Source organism: Boleophthalmus pectinirostris, unplaced genomic scaffold (assembly GCF_026225935.1).
Source record: "Boleophthalmus pectinirostris isolate CB_2022bp ecotype Guang Dong unplaced genomic scaffold, ASM2622593v1 HiC_scaffold_16, whole genome shotgun sequence".
Classification (NCBI taxonomy): domain Eukaryota; kingdom Metazoa; phylum Chordata; class Actinopteri; order Gobiiformes; family Gobiidae; genus Boleophthalmus; species Boleophthalmus pectinirostris.
In genome coordinates, this window is record NW_026571095.1 from 20,067,075 (window position 1) to 20,083,942 (window position 16,868).

Here is a 16,868-nt window from a genome sequence, read left to right on the forward strand (position 1 = left end):
TTAGCTTGTTTGTAGAATGAGTTGATTTGTGATGGAGGATTTATTATCAAGGTCAGAAATGGATTCACGACAGGAGTCAAAAATGTCAGCCGTCATTCAGGGAGCTGCTCTCAGTTTTAAAACTCAATCAAAAGTTGTAGATCATCAAAAAACAGAAAAGTGGAGAGAAGAAGGGTCTAATGTTTGTCTAGTAAAACGCATTGGTATTCAGATTAACACATGAGGATTATGTAGGCTATGATATGTGTAATATGTGTATAATAATACTTACAATTTATTTATTTATTTATTTAATGAGACAGGGACAGCACACAATTTTGACATTAACCTTAACAGGAAAAATGCATTGTACCAGGTTGTAGCATCAGTGCTAATTTCCACCTGTAGTCCCTGGACAGGTTCATTGACTGATTGTATTTAACTGACCTTAGCTGTCAACTGTTCTTCCTGGAGACCTATGTAGCATGTTTTGGGTAGCAATTATTTGTGGAAAAATGTTCACTGTTGACAATTTGGTTGGTCAATTTTATAATGTAAATATTTATTCATTTTTGACTAAAACACCAAGTGGAAGGGTTTAACTAATTCACATTTATTTATTTATTAGAGCTTCAATAAGTGACTTTAGTAATGTTATTTAGTGACTTTGAATTATTAAAGGTGAAAATGCTGTAGATGCAATTGCACCTACAATCAGCATAACCTGGTAAAAATGCATTTTATCATACAGTGAAAATAACTTTGCATCTCAAAATATTATTTATTGGGCTAGCTATAAACAAAAAATTCTATAATGAGATGTGAAGATACTATCTCTACAGAACTTTATGATACTTTTATTTTTTTCAGATTAAAATAAACTTTACTGGGTTGACATTTACAAGTATTTCTCTGTTATTTTATTTTTCTGTACAGAACTGTATCTAATTAACCCTTTGATAACATCTCCATTGTATTGTATTGTCCTACTTTTCTACATCATTTGTAACCCACAAAAGCCATCAAAAGCCACGATAATAATGATGTTTCCCATCAGCTTCCTGTGTGCAAATGTCCACTGTTCATTTGGAGCTGTTATTCTGATTGACCCCGGACTGCTCGAGCCTCCTCCGTAATCACCGCTCATCATGATAATCAGAGCGACCTTCACAGTGCAGAGGAGAGGGACTGCAGTCTGAACCATGCTAAGCCAATACATCCAGGCACATAGAATAACGCACACGACATGTTAATGTCAGTATAAGTTTTGAGTTATTTTGAGTTTTATTTTTTGTTTGCTACATTCCATATGTGTCCAGTTATAGTTTGATGCCTTCAGTGAAAATCCACAATGTAAATAATCATGAAAATAAAGAAGAAAACTAAAAGTGTGTGCAAACATTTGATTGTTAGTGTATATGAACTAAGAAGCCTGCTACCCTCTTGTCTCCATGGAGTTTGTTTTGTCTGTGTTCTACAGTATTGCATAAACCAAATCTTGTGAATTTATGTTGCCAGAATACCTTGAAAAACACACTTTCACATGGAGTTGTATGGTATTGTAAAAATGTTACATTTATCATTAAAACATAATGTTGTAATGTATATAACGCGAGAGCGTAGTCTTTTCTATTTTACTCTCAAATACTGTGCACTTCAATGCCTATTTGCCTAATGAACTACCAGCACCTTTGATTTTAGGAAATAAATATATTGAATTATTAAATAATTGAAAGTGTAACAGAATACTTAAAGTTAATATTTGTACATTCCGAACACTTTGTGGAATTAAACTGAGGCATAGACCAGTTTCATGTCATTTTTAATTTTACAGTGAATATGGTGACTGATGCAGAGCTGATGCTGTAGTGCTATGTTTATACACTAATGTGTGTCTGTGTGTGTGTCTGTGTGTGTGTGTCTGTGTGTGTGTGTGTGTGTGTGTGTGTGTGTGTGTGTGTGTGTGTGTGTGTGTGTGTGTGTGTGTGTGTCGTGTGTGTCTGTGTGTCTGTGTGTGTGTGTCTGTGTGTGTGTGTCTGTGTGTGTGTGTGTGTGTGTGTGTGTGTGTGTCTGTGTGTGTGTGTGTCTGTGTGTGTCTGTGTGTGTGTCTGTGTGTGTGTGTCTGTCTGTGTGTGTCTGTCTGTGTGTGTCTGTGTGTGTGTCTGTGTGTGTGTCTGTGTGTGTGTCTGTGCATTTGTCAATACATTTTACAGACTACAAAAAACGGACCATTATCTGCTTAATACAATCACATTGACTGTAATACACTGAACTGGGAAATGTAAAACAGATGGCAAAAACAAAAAAATAAATAAAATAACAAAGGTTTTCCAAGTTTGTGTACAACAAATTATGCAAGGCCAATGCAATTTTGTGCAAGCTTGTATAAAACATTTTGTATGAAACTGATGATTTTACAATTACCTGGTATAAATCATTTTTTGTTGCAAAGTGGGTAAAATGTCATCTACCACATATTCAACACACCTTATGAGTGGCAGTTACTAAAATTGCCATAATGGTTCTAAACTTAATTTAGCGTTGTTATCTCTCATCATTCAAAACAAAAACACATTACCTCACTCTGTATGGAAAACACGCACTTTCACTTTCAACTGAACTTCTAAAATAATCGTGACAGTATCATCAACTTTTTCATCGCACTTGTAAACTTGGAAGGCAGACATCTTTTGGTAAAGATAGATGAAAACAGAAAGTAACATCCCCTGCTCTAACAGACCGGTTTGTTGATTTACCTTGACGTGATGCTGACTGCAGACAAGTAGTCAAAACAGGCACATGATGTTGCAATGACGGGTCTTGCCGGCTGATTTACACAGTCTCCCTGGTCTGGGGAAGCAGGACTTAAGCACCCTCTACAGTCTGACTTCTTCAGAACAGTATTCCAAGTGGGGAAGCGAGAACACCCCCTCGTCTCGGTTTAGTGTGTTATGGGCATGTTTTCGGATTTCTATTGCTTCTTTTATCCAGAGATGTGCCAAAAATCAGCTGACAAAACACATCACAGCAACAGCATGTGACTCTTCTGATGATGACTACAGACAGAAGTCAAAGAAGGTAGATAAACAAACTGGGCTGTTAGTTGAAAACAAAAAAGTAATTTGTGGAAAATAAGATCAAATGAACCTTTTTGGAAGAGCATGGGATGTTACTTTTTCCAGAAGCCATTGATCCAAATATCAAACTACTTAAAAGTATTAAACAAAAGCTATTTATGTGACCCATTATACAGTACACTGGGTACAATGCATAAAAACATCTGTGTAGCATTATCCAGAGCACAAAACTTAAAGTGCAGAAATCTTGAATGAGCAGCTCTTTGATTTGCATCATTCTCTCTGAAATGTCACTTAAACCCACCAAATTTGAGCCCCATCTCCACCTACCCACTCATAGAATTATATGGAAAAAAAAAAGATAAAAAAAAAACAAAAAACATTCCCAAATGGAGTGCAATTATAAACCACGTATCCATGTCATCTCCCCTTATTTTTCTCAAAACCATGGGTCAAAAATACTTCAGAGCTTCATCTTAAACTAGCATTACAGTACATATATTCAACAGGAGAGGGCATCCTTACTCTGTACCAAAATAATCTGTAATGTGCATCAATCTTCATTTTAAGGTCAAATGAATGATTAGTGTCCAAATCTCAGCAGTTGTGATCCCTTATAATGCTTATGTAATACTAATAAAGTGATGCAGCTGATTAGTTGACAGACACCATTCCTAGCACGCCTCTTCTATTTTAAGAAGTGCACACAGGTTGTTTGCTTATTTGGAGCTTTCACTGGCCAACTTGGCAGGACGCACCATTTCAATACAGGGATCTTTAAGCCAACATGTATGGAGTGTGTAAAGCTAATTTTGCAATTTCTCAAAACAAAAATAATCACTGGTCACTTGAATGACAAAGCTTACGCAGAAAACCACTGAACCAAATTCACCTTCTCATTACAAGAAGCATTTTTTTTTTCAAATTGTGTTTGATACTTTGAGTCATTATAATTGTTCCTAGTCCCATCCGCATTTATTCAGCTCTCCATTTCCAACTAGCCATCAGACCTGAAATGTTTTACCAGTTTCACCAAAGCCTCCTATAGATCCAATATTCACAGCCTGATTAAACAACTGTGGGTTCATTGTTCAAATCTTAGTCCATGGTTTGTCGTAGTACTTGTTTTGCTGCTTTTAAAATCACATCAACAGCTTCATAATAAGAAAACTGCCTGGCAGCTTTCTGAATGCTACACAAAAAGACCAAGAGGTAACAGCCAAATCCTAAGTGTATGCTTTAGTCTAGTCTAGAATGAAAATGTAAAAATTGTAACCTTTGTTTTATATATATACCATGAAGTAATATCTTTGATGTGGTTGGAACTAAAAAACAAAAAAATCTCATCTCAAACCAAGAAACAAGAACAATATGGGCTTTCATTAATGCTCGAAGTGAAAAATGTCTTGGAAAAAAAAAAAGTCCTCATAGTATACTCGCTTCTAAGGCAGTTCTCAATCACAGGACTTTACAAGCACAGTTAAGTTAAATTGTGTCAATAAAAACTTCGGAAATCCAATCCGAGTAGACCCCATGTGGAGTGTATTGATCACAGAGTCAAGTTTAAGATACTTTTCAAGTTCGTTCTGGTGTCCATCTTATCCCCCCTTTTCACACAGGGCTCTCAAGAGGAAGCAGTGTCTGTGTTCAGAGGCACAAGAGTCAGTGAAGAGAGGCGTCCGCACAGTAAGCAGAGGACAGGGGAGGAGTGTGAGAGCGGGGGGAGCAGATGTTACCAGATGTGCGATTCACAGTGAGTCATTTTGATCACACCCACACCTCCACCGAGACGCCTGTAGTTCATTCCTCCGTATAACCTGGTCAACAGAAACATATATGAATATTGAACATAGACAAGTAAATTAGATATTGGTTTAGCTAAGCTTGGAGCTTTGGTTTTGATTGGTAGCATCTCTGGTTCAATTGTTCTGATTACTGGGTTAAATATATGTTGACCCACTACTGACAAAACTACCATTAAAAGCAGAAAATTGCAGATAGTTTGTGATTTTGATCTGAGTTTTTTTTTTTTTTTTTTGAACAAATTACAAGTTTTCACAGCAATGTAAGATAGGCAAGTAGATGTATTGTTTATTAAGTTGCATGTAAAGTAAAACACTTACCTCCATGTATTTGCATCTGGATCATATACTTCTATAGTTTTTAAATACGTTGTCCCATCAAAACCTCCTACTGCCATCAACTGACCATTTACAACTGCAAGACCCACCTGTACATAAACAGAGCATTAGACTCAGCAAATTATGGTAAATGCTCACATTTTTATACAGGGCTTTTCCACCTTCAAGGCACTTTTACAACAAGGACCATATACCTTGCTCATAACTTGTATGGAGCTGGAATCACAACACAAGATGGATCTGACCGCTCAACCAATAATGTTTATGAACCACCATCCTTTGGATCAGTGGACAAACGCTCTGCCAACTGAGCTACTTCTGCCCCAGCAGCACACCATTCTATTTATCAAAGCTGAACAGTTTCAGAAAGTATCCTCTTAACTCATTATATATCTGTATTGGTCTAGTAATATATTTTATGTATTGAACCTGCTAAACCCATTCACTTGAATGAATTTCCAACTATCTTTTCAATGGGATATTATATGACCTAAAAAGACTCATTGTTATTCAAACTGCTTCCCGATTTATAGTTGAAATCTTGAAATCAATCAGTTAGTATTTTTTAGCAGTATTTTGCATCAGATACCCACCCCACTTCTTCTGGACGTCATGGCAACCACTGGAGACCACTGGTTGGTCCTGGGGTTGTATCGCTCTGCACTGCTCAGCTCTGTAGTATCATCTCTGCCTCCCACAGAATAGATCATGTCCTGGTACACAGCACAGCCCAGGTGCTTCCTCCTGGTGCCCATCGGAGAGACTGTGTGCCAGCGATTCTCTTGTGGATTGTAACGCTCCACTGTAAAAAAAAAAATAAAATTATGAATTGGATGGATTATTTTTTTTCCTCTCCTCTGAAAATGTACTATAATTTGAACTATAGCTTTTAAAACAGCTCTAAAACACAACTCATTATGTAGACAAGTTTGTATTATTTTGTTGTCAATATAGGTTTCAAATCGTTCCATAGAAAATAAGCTTCAAGTGTTATATTAAAATAACAACTTATGATTTACAGAGTTTAAGACTTTTACCTACCTGTATTCAGCGGTGACGTCCCATCGGACCCCCCCACAGCATACAGAAATCCTCCCAGCACTGCCACTGCCACACCCAGCCGCCTGGTGCTCATAGAGGCCACGCGGGTCCATTTGTTTTCCTTTGGATCATACCTGTGACATAAGTCCATTCATAATAAGTATAGTGTTATGAAAAATAGTATGTGAACATAGAGCACAGTTCTTTTGACCTTTCTACAATGTTCAGACAGGATACTCCATCTTGTCCACCAACTGCGTACAGGTAACCTCCTAATACAGCCACGCCCACACTGGTGCGGCAGGTGCTGGTCGGAGCCACATCACTGCTCCACTGGTTGGTTTTGGGATCATATCTAAAAAAGTAAAGACATGTTAGGAAGCAATAGTAACAAAACATTACTTATTAATATATTCTATGATGATTCAAAGTATTCAAAGTCAGGTCAAGTTTAGGTGTAGAACGTGAAGAAAAGTAAATTGTTGCATAGAACCCCTGACCTCTCTACAGAGTTGAGGTATGATGACCCATCATGTCCTCCCACGGCATATAGCAGGTCATCCAGGACACTGACTCCAACTCCACACCTGCGTTTGCTCATGGAGGCCACCATCCTCCACTCGTTTGTCTGAGGGTCATACCGCTCCACACTGGAAATGGCATCTCCACTGCACCAGCCACCAACTGAGCATACAAAAGACTTATGAGCCACAAGTTTCCTCCCTAAGAGGATACAGGTGTTTACAGGCTTGTCAAGCTTCTCACATTCATTAAACTGAGCGACAAAACTGCACCATAGCCCCCTCAGACTACCAACTATCACTCATAAACCATATTCATTCTCAGCTATGTGGGTGAAGTGTCTTGCCTAAGGACATAAAACCAAAAGGTCTGAGCGATGGATAGGCGCTCTAACCACTCACTCTCACCCCTCTGAATATTTTAGATAATTTTGTTATTATTTTAAACATGTTTGTTTTATGTTTTACCACAGAGAAATGACTTTTCATTTCATGTGTTTTTATTGTTAGAATAACAAATAAAGTCTGATGAACGCTTAAAAATAAAATATACTATAATAATATACATCATCAGTTTTCAAAAGTTACATTTAGTTGCAAGCAAGCCTAGCATATAATATGAACTAATATAAAGATTTTGATAATGAAATTTGTTATCAGGATGGAATGGTTTAAGCAGACCTGCAAACAGTACTTCTCCACAGCGTATGGGTTTCCTGGGTCGAGTTCTGGGTCCCTGCATCAGCGGTCTCTCCTGAGGCAGCAGCAGGTAATTTTTGGCCTCATCAACCAGGTCTCTGAAACATTGCATTAAGTCAATGCCCAAAATACAAACAACTGCATAGGAAAGCATTATTGTACACTTTCATTTTCAACTATAAATGCATGCCTACCTGCACTCCTCATCACTTTTTATAAGAGGGTCTGATCCAACAGTGCCGACCAAGAACTTAGGACTCAGTAAGGGAAGTCTGACATGTTGTAGGACCTGAAAACACAATACATCTATAAATGCGGAAAAATAGAGGTGGCCAGTATTGCCAGAAAGAAATTTCTTTTGCAATATCTTTATAACAATATTTTTTTATCAATGTGCTTAAATGTGGCTGTAAATGTTTAAGTCTAGCATAAAACATGAATAGACCATAAAATTAAATACTACTGCATATATCAAACCTGTGGTAGCTGCGGCCTGCGTTCCTGAATGCTGTACTTGACCCAGGCCATCACAGCGTTGAAAACCTGCTCCTCACTTCTCACATTGAGCTCATCACTAGAGATGATGTCGATCAACTGATTGGCAGGAAGCAGCATGAACTCTTCACTTTCCATAACCTGCAACAGACCACAGAGAAATGGACAGTCAGCAGGTGGGCACAAAAATACATTCATGCAATAAGTAGAAGCAGTTATTCATGTAAATGAGAGATGTCTGCTTTTTAGATTTTCTCCCTCATAGCAATAAGGGGACAATAAGCTCAGGAGACATCTTGAGGGCAGGGGGCAAGACAAAATATTGCGTTTTAGAATAGCATAATAGCAGCAATTAGCATCTAAAATAACATCTAAATGCTGCTCGGGTTTCCGATTTTCTGCCATTTACGTTCCTCTGTGAGATGAATGACAAACACATAATTATATCAACAACTGTGTTAATTATGTTTAGAAATCCTGGGGAACTAATTTCACTTGACAAGCGACCAAGTTTAGTTTGACAGTATACTACAAACAGTCAACAACAAATATGGGAATATCAGCTATTATTCTTTTAAGAAATAATCACGTATAAAATAGATGTAAGGAAAACGTAAACTGTAAATATTGGATTCTATTCATGCATTATTTTACAATGGGTCAATATGCATGAACTGCTGCTGTATCCTTTCAGACAACAATCTTAACCTCAATTATCTTAATTCATGTCTATCAAGTAAGTACCAATGATTGATGTAATCAATCTGTATCAGTAAAGTATCAAATAAAAAGATTTGGGTACCAAAAAAAGAAAAAGAACCAAAAGAACACTTTTTCTTTGGTTCAAACTAAACTTAATGCCAAGTGGGTCCAGTTAGAGCTTTAAAGAAAGTGCTGTCATATCATCATCAATAAAAAACAACTGCTTTTATACAAAGTAATACTATTTAATGGAATGTATGAACAGCCCTAAGTATGCGAACACAAATTCACAGGGCAAGAACTGGACCTAATCTCGACACTATGTGATACTGGGACAGCCCTAAGTGAATTTAAATGCAAGCCCACCTCCTGGAAGTTGTGCTGGGTGAACTTGTCAGCAATCCGGAGCAGCTCACGGCAGGAGTGTGTGTCGGCGAATGCCCTGATTCCCAGACAGTTGGAGGGATCCAGCTGTCTCTTGAGGAACTCACAGCACGCCTCCTGGATCTCAGCCAGTTGAAGGAGGCACGCAGCAGGGAGCAGTGTTTGAACGTTCCCCTCCTCCACTGTCACCTATGGGACAGCCAGGCACTTACAGTTTAGTATGTTTAATACAGTTAGCACTCGGGAAAACATGAATGTTGGACATTTGTGACAACTCATTCCTCCCAACCTCCTGTAATAAAAAATGAACAACTATAAAAATATGTCTAGACAAAATTTAGTACATTTAGTCATTTACAATAACCTTGATTCAGTGTGCAATTATAAAACCAACTGCATTTCACTGGTGGAATATTTCAATTTTGAAATAGGAAGGTGTAGTTAATTCATTTGAAAAGTACAATTATTATTGTTGCAGACTTTCTGTACATAAACTTTGTTCGTAAAATTTCCCCTGTGGCTCCAATGAAACTTTCCCTTCTTATATTGCCTTTTGTTGAGTTTTAAAAGGTGCACTATGAAACTTTTCTGATGGAGGGCACACCACCTGTTTGTCTCCATGGTTATTGCTTTGCCTAGGATGTTCCACATTATGGCATTAAAATCATATATATTCAAGTACATGTTACAGATCATTGGAGAGGTGACCTGGCCCACTGTAAGAATGTGTGTTTCTCGTGGTATTTTTGAGTAATTAAAATAAATATAATTGAATAAACGTAAAATATAATTTAATGTCATACTCTGGAACATCCTAGGCAAAGCAATGTCATCTCCATGGAGACAAGCAGGTAGCGTAACAGAAAAGTGTTCCAAAAACCCACTATAGTTTTTTTTGGTTTTTTTTTTTCCAAATGCCAGACACACATATTTTTAATCCCATAAATGTCTTTAAGAGGATCTACAGACATGCTCCACAGCTTAACAGTTATCTAAACAACACATTATGGCATCTTTCACAACTCTGTATTTTCAGCGCATAAATATTTGGTATCTACTTCAACAAATTATAAATTACTTAATTTATTATTTTACAATGTTATTTGTAGCACTTTTTCTAACAAGATTAAATGCGTATGAGAAATTGTTCTTCAAAAGTTTATTTTATTTACCTGTGAGGTGTAGGCAAAGTCAATGAGCAGCTCCATGGCCCTCTCATCAATGTCACGAATCACAACTTCAGTTTGTCTGCTCTCTGCCAGCTCCCCCGTAAACATAGCCCTATTGAAAAGATATTTAAAGATTTAGTTCTGAAGTATAGAGTACACATAGCAATTAAGTAGCAATTAAGCAGCACAATGGCTGTGTTCACACCCAAATCTGGTGGACTATCATGATTACTTAAATAACATGTAACTGCAAAATCTGATGTGAGTAGTCACGGGATCATGATCAGAAAGAAACCTGATGATTTTTTCATTTACATGTGAATTTAATATCAGATAATAACTAGGTTTTGAGTATGTACTGTGCATGCAACTGTAGTCACTGTTATAGCCTAGGATGAAGCTGGAATACAACATAAGACTTACAATAGACTGAATGAATTGATTTCCAATCTTATAGACAAATCAAGTCCAGTCCATAATTCATAAACAAATGTCTGTACAGCTCTACTCGACTATAAGACTTTACCTGAAGTATGGACTGCAGGCCGATAGAATGACCCGGTGAGCATAAATCTTCTTGGCGCCCACCACCAGCACCACGTCACAGAGTTCACGGTGCTTCCTCAGCAGGTTGATCACCTCCAGAGTCTGTCGTGGGTGTTTGTCTGAGACATAGGGCATGCGCGCGGGCTGGGGGACCCCTTCAGGGAGCTTGTTGGGGTCCCCCAGAGTACAGCGGCTGGTGATGTCCATTCCAGTGGCGTCTTGGCGTGCGCTGGTGGCCCTTATAAAAGATAAACACCAGTCATTCATTCATTCACAATTGAATGCCAAATCAAATGTAAACAGTTGTTCTACAAGTTTCAAATATACTCATGTATAGCATCTACAATATAATATGTATGGTGGTATATTGATGGGAAAGAGTTATACTGCATTTTTTATATTTGAATTTTTAAAAAAATGCACATTTTATACTTGATTTAAGGAGGTCTTAAACTGTTCCTTGCCTCTGGTCAAAGAGTGTTGCACAAAATGAACAAAACATTTTCTTCAAGTAGGAAAAAAAACAACACAAATTATTCTATTTATGAAATTGAAGTTATTGAGCATAAGTGTCTAGTTTCTTTCTGCCTCAGTTGGTTCAAGGGTTGGAAACCTCCCTGGTCACTCGATATGTTCAGGTAGTTTCCCCTTGCAGTGAAGGCCCTACTATATTTTTAGAAGGAGAGCATTTCACTGTTTATAAATAGAAAAGAGTGAGTTGGTGACTCCCACTGGAACTCCACTCTTAGTCTGTGCCATTAACCTGTCAGAGTGGACACTGAACAGAAGCTTTATTATTGAGCCATCAGCCATGCCAGAGGCCTGGAGTTAGTCCCATCTATAGAGAGAGTTAGGACAAGGCTGGTTTTATGGCTGCTACTCAAATACCCAACAGACAGTAGCACATGTTTGCTCTGTAGAGGTTACATAAGTGTGAGAAAAGGTGCAAGGAAAGGAAACACATTTCATCCATGAGGGACCGGTCCTGCTCTTCAATAAAGATTAGGCTCATTCTTTCAATAAAAAGAAATATTTAAAAGGCCACACCTACCTGCGCATTGGCTTTGCGTCCATGCACTAAAGAACAATGTTGAGCTCCACACCTTGCAATTAACCTTAAAAATAAGAAGAATAAATAATTATTAATACAAAATAAATTGAATGCATGGAATTGAGAATTTTAAAACTTTTACTTTTTCATTTGGCATTAATATTGCAATGCAAATGTGTATACTTCATTTTGACTGCCTTTCAGTTTTAACCTTGGTAACTTCGCAGTACTAGAGTATGTTTAAGAAATTTGACAGTAGTTATTGCCTTCTATTCTTTACGCTTGTACTCCAAATGCTATTTGTTTGAAATAACGTCTGCGTTTCTCCTTGAATCACTAGATTGAGGTCTTGATCCTTAACATTATTGTGACATTTGTCTGCTGCTCAGCACAGAAAATGCTAACATTTAGCTTACACATAAGAAACGCAGCATTGTGCTTCATCGTGACACAACTGTCTGAGAGAACATATTGTACTTAGAGTAGCAGAATCTAGGCACACATACATTACAGTAGAAGTAATAAATAACACGTAACACACGTAGCGTTAAGTAGTGTTTAATAATTAGCTAACTCCTGAAGCTAACACAGTTACTCAGACCAGCACACTGATAAAACTCACAGATCGACCTAAATCAATCGAGTCACAAAATACTAGCAGGAAAAATACCTGCTTTTGATAATTCCAAAGAGCATTTGACAATCATTTGATCGGTGTAGTCGTCGTTGTCACGGAGCCACAGGAGGAATATTTTAGACTTCCCCTCTGGGGGTAACTTTGAATAACACGTACATAAAAAATATGCAACTAACGACTAATCCAGCCGTCTGTGATACAGTCATAATTAAAACAAAGCTTACCTTGTGCTTCCATTCCCGCGGTGGACAGAAGTCGCTTTGATCGCTAATGTTTACAGTTTAATGCCGACGTTTAGCTCTGATGGTTTTCCTCCCACTAAACTGCGCATGTGCCAATAATAAGCGCCGTTTCCGGGTAGAACGCTGTCAAAATAAAAGTGTAGAATGACGTAATTCTTTAATTTTAAAGCTGAATAGAAACGTGTAGACTGTAAAACTGTTGTAAACTTCTATCGTTTACAACTCGACAGTTGGACTCCATAGAAGTAAATGTTTTCTGGCATTTTTAAAACTCTTTAGTCAAAACTTTGATACGCAGAAAATATGGAAATGAGCAACATTTTATTTCAGTGTGCAGCACATGATCACCTTTTGACCAGCAGATGGGGCTAGATCAGCATTTGGGAATCAATACTATTGAACGTCTGATTTACAAACATCAGTTTATTTGTGTAAGGTTTCTTTTATAGCTGAATTATCATTTTATAATATGCAGATATCTTTATCATGTTTGTTTTACATAAGCTACATTTTGACTTTTGATCAAGACATTACATAAATTGAGAATACCAGAGAATGACACTGTTGTTGTTAGGACCACAACGAAAAAGCCACAGTCACAGTTTGATTGCCATTCAAACTTATATTTACCATATCAAAACTGAAAATGGTCTTCAACACCCTTCTTAAATAAAACATTCTTAAATTAAATGTACACTCAAGTTTTACTTCATTTTCCAACAAAGTGCCAAATTTCATTATATTATTCAAAATAAATTAAATAGCTTACAAATACATTGTATAAAGCATAAAGCCATATTTGTCTAGACATTAATAAACACCTGTTAATTCATCTTAAACTGAAATAATATCATGAGTTCTAAACTGAAATTCAATTCCATCCATATTCAGATTATAGAAAAGCCTTAGAGTGCATCATGGCTGTGGTATTAATCCTCTGAGTAGTCTCAAGCGTGGCTGACTGGCAGCTGTGTCAAAGAGTGGGAGAGGAGCGGTTGCAGCAACAGTGGATCAGGGTTAGGAACTTGAAGGAAAAAAAAAAAAAGTGTGCAAATTAACCTTGTAATTTTTAGTAAAATAACAACTAAATGAATGTGTACCGTCCACATAAGTGAGTGTGGTGAGAAGTGGAGTATCTGAAGACAGATATGTGCTGTACTGGAGGTCGTCCATCAGAGGACTCAGCTGATCAGGACCTAGAGTCATCAGGGCAGGGGCAGCAGGAAGTGGATTGACATGCTTCTTCTGACGAGCTCTGCAGTTCTGAAACCAAACCTAACAAACACAAATGTGCATAATCCAATACATAAAATACATTTTTTAAAGTTTTATTCCAAATTGTTGTTTTGCATTGGTCCATACCTGTATAACTCTCCGACTGAGACCAGTCTGCTCAGCCAGCTTCTGCAGAGTCTGGGCATCGGGGTTGTTGTCTTTGGCAAACTGGTTTTGCATTATCTGAAATGTATAGAAATAAATACATACCCATTCGATTACAAAGGATTAACTGGCATTGGCCACTGATCAAGAGAAATCCTACCTGCAACTGTTCAACAGTGAAACTGGTCCTGGCTCTTTTAGCTGGTCTGGGCACAGAGTTTGAATCCTTGTCAGACATCTCTTCTTCAGTTCTGTGTTGTTCTGTTACAGCATGTAGAGATTGTTAGTATAATGTATATTTTATTGTGTCATTTATATATTTAAACTGAAAACTTTCGATGCATTTTGGTCTCACCACTTTCTCTGGCCCGCTTTATGTTGTCCATCATTATGTCATAATGAGTTCGACAGAAGATTCGGTTCTCCAACAGTCCGCACTCCTCTCCGGTGGACAGCTGTCTCTTACAGGAGGTGCAGGAGAAGCAGGCCAGGTGGAAAGTGCTCCCTCTCGCACGCCGCACCCAATCACTGGAGTTTATATTGCGGCCACAGCGTGCACAGCGTGTCCCGTACCTCCTGAAAAGACATGTTCAATATTCAGTCAGTATTGGCTCAATTCCAAGAGGCGTTGACTAGTTTTATTTTTTAAAAAAAAATTTAAAAATAAGTCATGCATTGCTCAACCCACCTAAAGTAGTCCAGTTTGCAGAAGACTTGTTTGTCTTTGATGTAGCAGCTCACGTGACGGCCCAGTGATGTATTACACACACTGCATGAGAGGCAACGTACATGCCAGCACAAATCATTTACCTGAGGACAAGAAAATCTCCAACCATTAAACTGAGTCATGGTATTCAAATATAGTCTACAATGTATTTATAGACACACACACACACAACCAAAAGAGCTCTATAAATAAAGCCATGCATCAACACATTATTAAGCATTCTAGGTCTACATTGTTTGTGTCTTTCAAATAAAGCACTAGTCTATACACTTCAGGGATGTGCTACAAGCATATGAAAAGTTGAAAATTATAGAGGTGATGATAAACGTAGTACACCCATAGACTGCATACACAGTTTATGGGTATATTTAAAAGAAAAATGGAGCTGCAAATATTTAGGGTAACTAAAAACCACAAACATTATATAATGCACTTTTCTACTTTTGTTTTATATTCTGCTATCTTCCAATGAGCTTCTTTACTGGCATGCAATAGAACCATTCACCACTCCTGGAAAGTTGTGTGTGTGGGTGTGTGGTGAAAAATAATAATGCTGTATGTGCACTGCACACAGTGTTACCTTGAGCAGATATCTATCCACTATGTCCAGGCCGCAAGAAGAGCACACAGGATTGCCCCGCACAGAGGTCACTGCGAGAGCCGAGGAGGAACAGCTGGACAGAGACGAGGGAGAGTACAAGTCCTCCTCGAAAATATCATCCGGGCCCGAGGAGCTCTGTAAAAATAGTCAGTTAAACACAGGAGTTATAGCTGCAAGCAGGTCTACACTACAGTTAGCAAACAAAGCTAATTTTGTAGGAAGACGACATCAATAAGTTTGTTTTTGTAAATCTTGGGCTACTTTGCACCTACGGCGTCGAGTAAAAGGCTGTCGTCTTCATGCTGGTGCAGTGAAAAAACATCTTCCAAGCCTGAGTCTTGTAACTCGTTCATTGCCTCTGAGGCAGCTGAGGTTTCCCTAAAGAGGTCCTCGGCTAGGCCATGTTACCAGGGTAACCACTGGCTTATTAATCACCCCCAAATACATTTAACTTTATTTACGGACTTTTAAAACAAAAAGTGGCGCCGCTCTGAGCAGACACGGGGCCAAACCGAGAGCACTACGCACACCTGAGCTTGATTGGACCAATCAGGACGCAGCCACGCAGGTGCGCGCAATAAGCACGCGCGTGCCTGTAGTCCACGCGCAACACGAGATCCACTTGTATTACATTGTGGATTTGGCAGCAGGCTGTTGAGGTCCTTCTGTTTCAATGTAATAAAACTGGAGGTCATGAGAGACCAATAGGTATTTTATATCTAGACAAATAGTGAGTTCTCTATTACTGCCAATAGAAATAGCTATATTCAGCCATAATGTAGCCACATAAGTCTGTCCTATATGGACATTCTTTCAGCTTTTATGTCGAGGCCTTCCTATGGGCTAAGTTTGCTAATTGAAATTATGCGTTATTACACAGGCCTACGTCAAAGAAAAACTTTGCTTTTGTTTTTTGGTTTTTTACCAATGAACTATTTAAAAGACTAAACCATGCTCATCTAAAATTTACCGTTTTCTTCTTACTTTAAACTAAATTTCCTTGTGTTTTCTGTCTTACCGTGCTGTTGGGGACCGAGTTGAACATATCCGTGCGCCTCCTCACTTCATCCCCGTCAGGCAGATGTTCTTGTCCCGCAGCTGCCGCTCCGTGAGACCGGGAGCTCTGTTTGACCTCCGTGCTAGTCCAATGTCCTCTCAAAGACTCAAGTTTGTGTGTAGTGAGTCCTTACCCCCTCGATCCTTTTACTTTTAAAGCAGAGCGTATGTTGCGCTCAGGGTCGACTGCACCTCCCATCGCCCCCACTCCGAGGCCCAGCCCGCTACAGCATCACTTCAACCAGGTCAAATTAGCTTGTACACCTCCCACCACAGGACCCTTGTAATGTAATAAATTGTAACTTAAATAAGGTACAATAGTACTAGCAAATATAACGTAATAACTCTTCAATAGCCTATAGGCCTATTATAATACCAATTCTCACAATGAAAGTTCATCCTGACGCTGTAAACTTGACT

General features: G+C 38.3%; 2 protein-coding genes across 3 annotated transcripts; both read right to left on the reverse strand.

Annotated features, from left to right (window-relative positions):
• Positions 1–2,222: 2,222 nt before the first annotated feature.
• Positions 2,223–12,798, reverse strand: klhl20 (kelch-like family member 20). Of its 2 annotated transcripts, XM_055151728.1 has the most exons (15): positions 12,667–12,762; positions 11,806–11,869; positions 10,946–10,992; positions 10,735–10,896; positions 10,212–10,320; positions 9,022–9,228; positions 7,936–8,094; positions 7,653–7,747; positions 7,441–7,556; positions 6,739–6,922; positions 6,450–6,593; positions 6,239–6,372; positions 5,791–5,999; positions 5,180–5,286; positions 2,223–4,873 (listed from the first exon to the last, which is right to left on the reverse strand). In XM_055151728.1, the coding sequence occupies exons 4-15, from the start codon at positions 10,887–10,889 to the stop codon at positions 4,789–4,791; spliced, it is 1,704 nt and encodes a 567-aa protein (XP_055007703.1). In that variant the 5' UTR covers positions 10,890–10,896; positions 10,946–10,992; positions 11,806–11,869; positions 12,667–12,762; the 3' UTR covers positions 2,223–4,788. The 2 variants fall into 2 exon arrangements, with proteins under 2 accessions (XP_055007703.1, XP_020791708.1); XM_020936049.2 differs by having other exon boundaries at positions 10,735–10,992; positions 12,667–12,798.
• A 188-nt stretch (positions 12,799–12,986) lies between these two features.
• On the reverse strand, positions 12,987–15,923 carry LOC110170439 (LIM/homeobox protein Lhx8-like). Its single transcript, XM_055151729.1, has 8 exons — positions 15,665–15,923; positions 15,372–15,527; positions 14,753–14,874; positions 14,420–14,640; positions 14,225–14,325; positions 14,047–14,142; positions 13,785–13,959; positions 12,987–13,708 (listed from the first exon to the last, which is right to left on the reverse strand). The coding sequence occupies exons 1-8, from the start codon at positions 15,743–15,745 to the stop codon at positions 13,632–13,634; spliced, it is 1,029 nt and encodes a 342-aa protein (XP_055007704.1). The 5' UTR covers positions 15,746–15,923; the 3' UTR covers positions 12,987–13,631.
• Between the last annotated feature and the right edge of the window lie 945 nt (positions 15,924–16,868).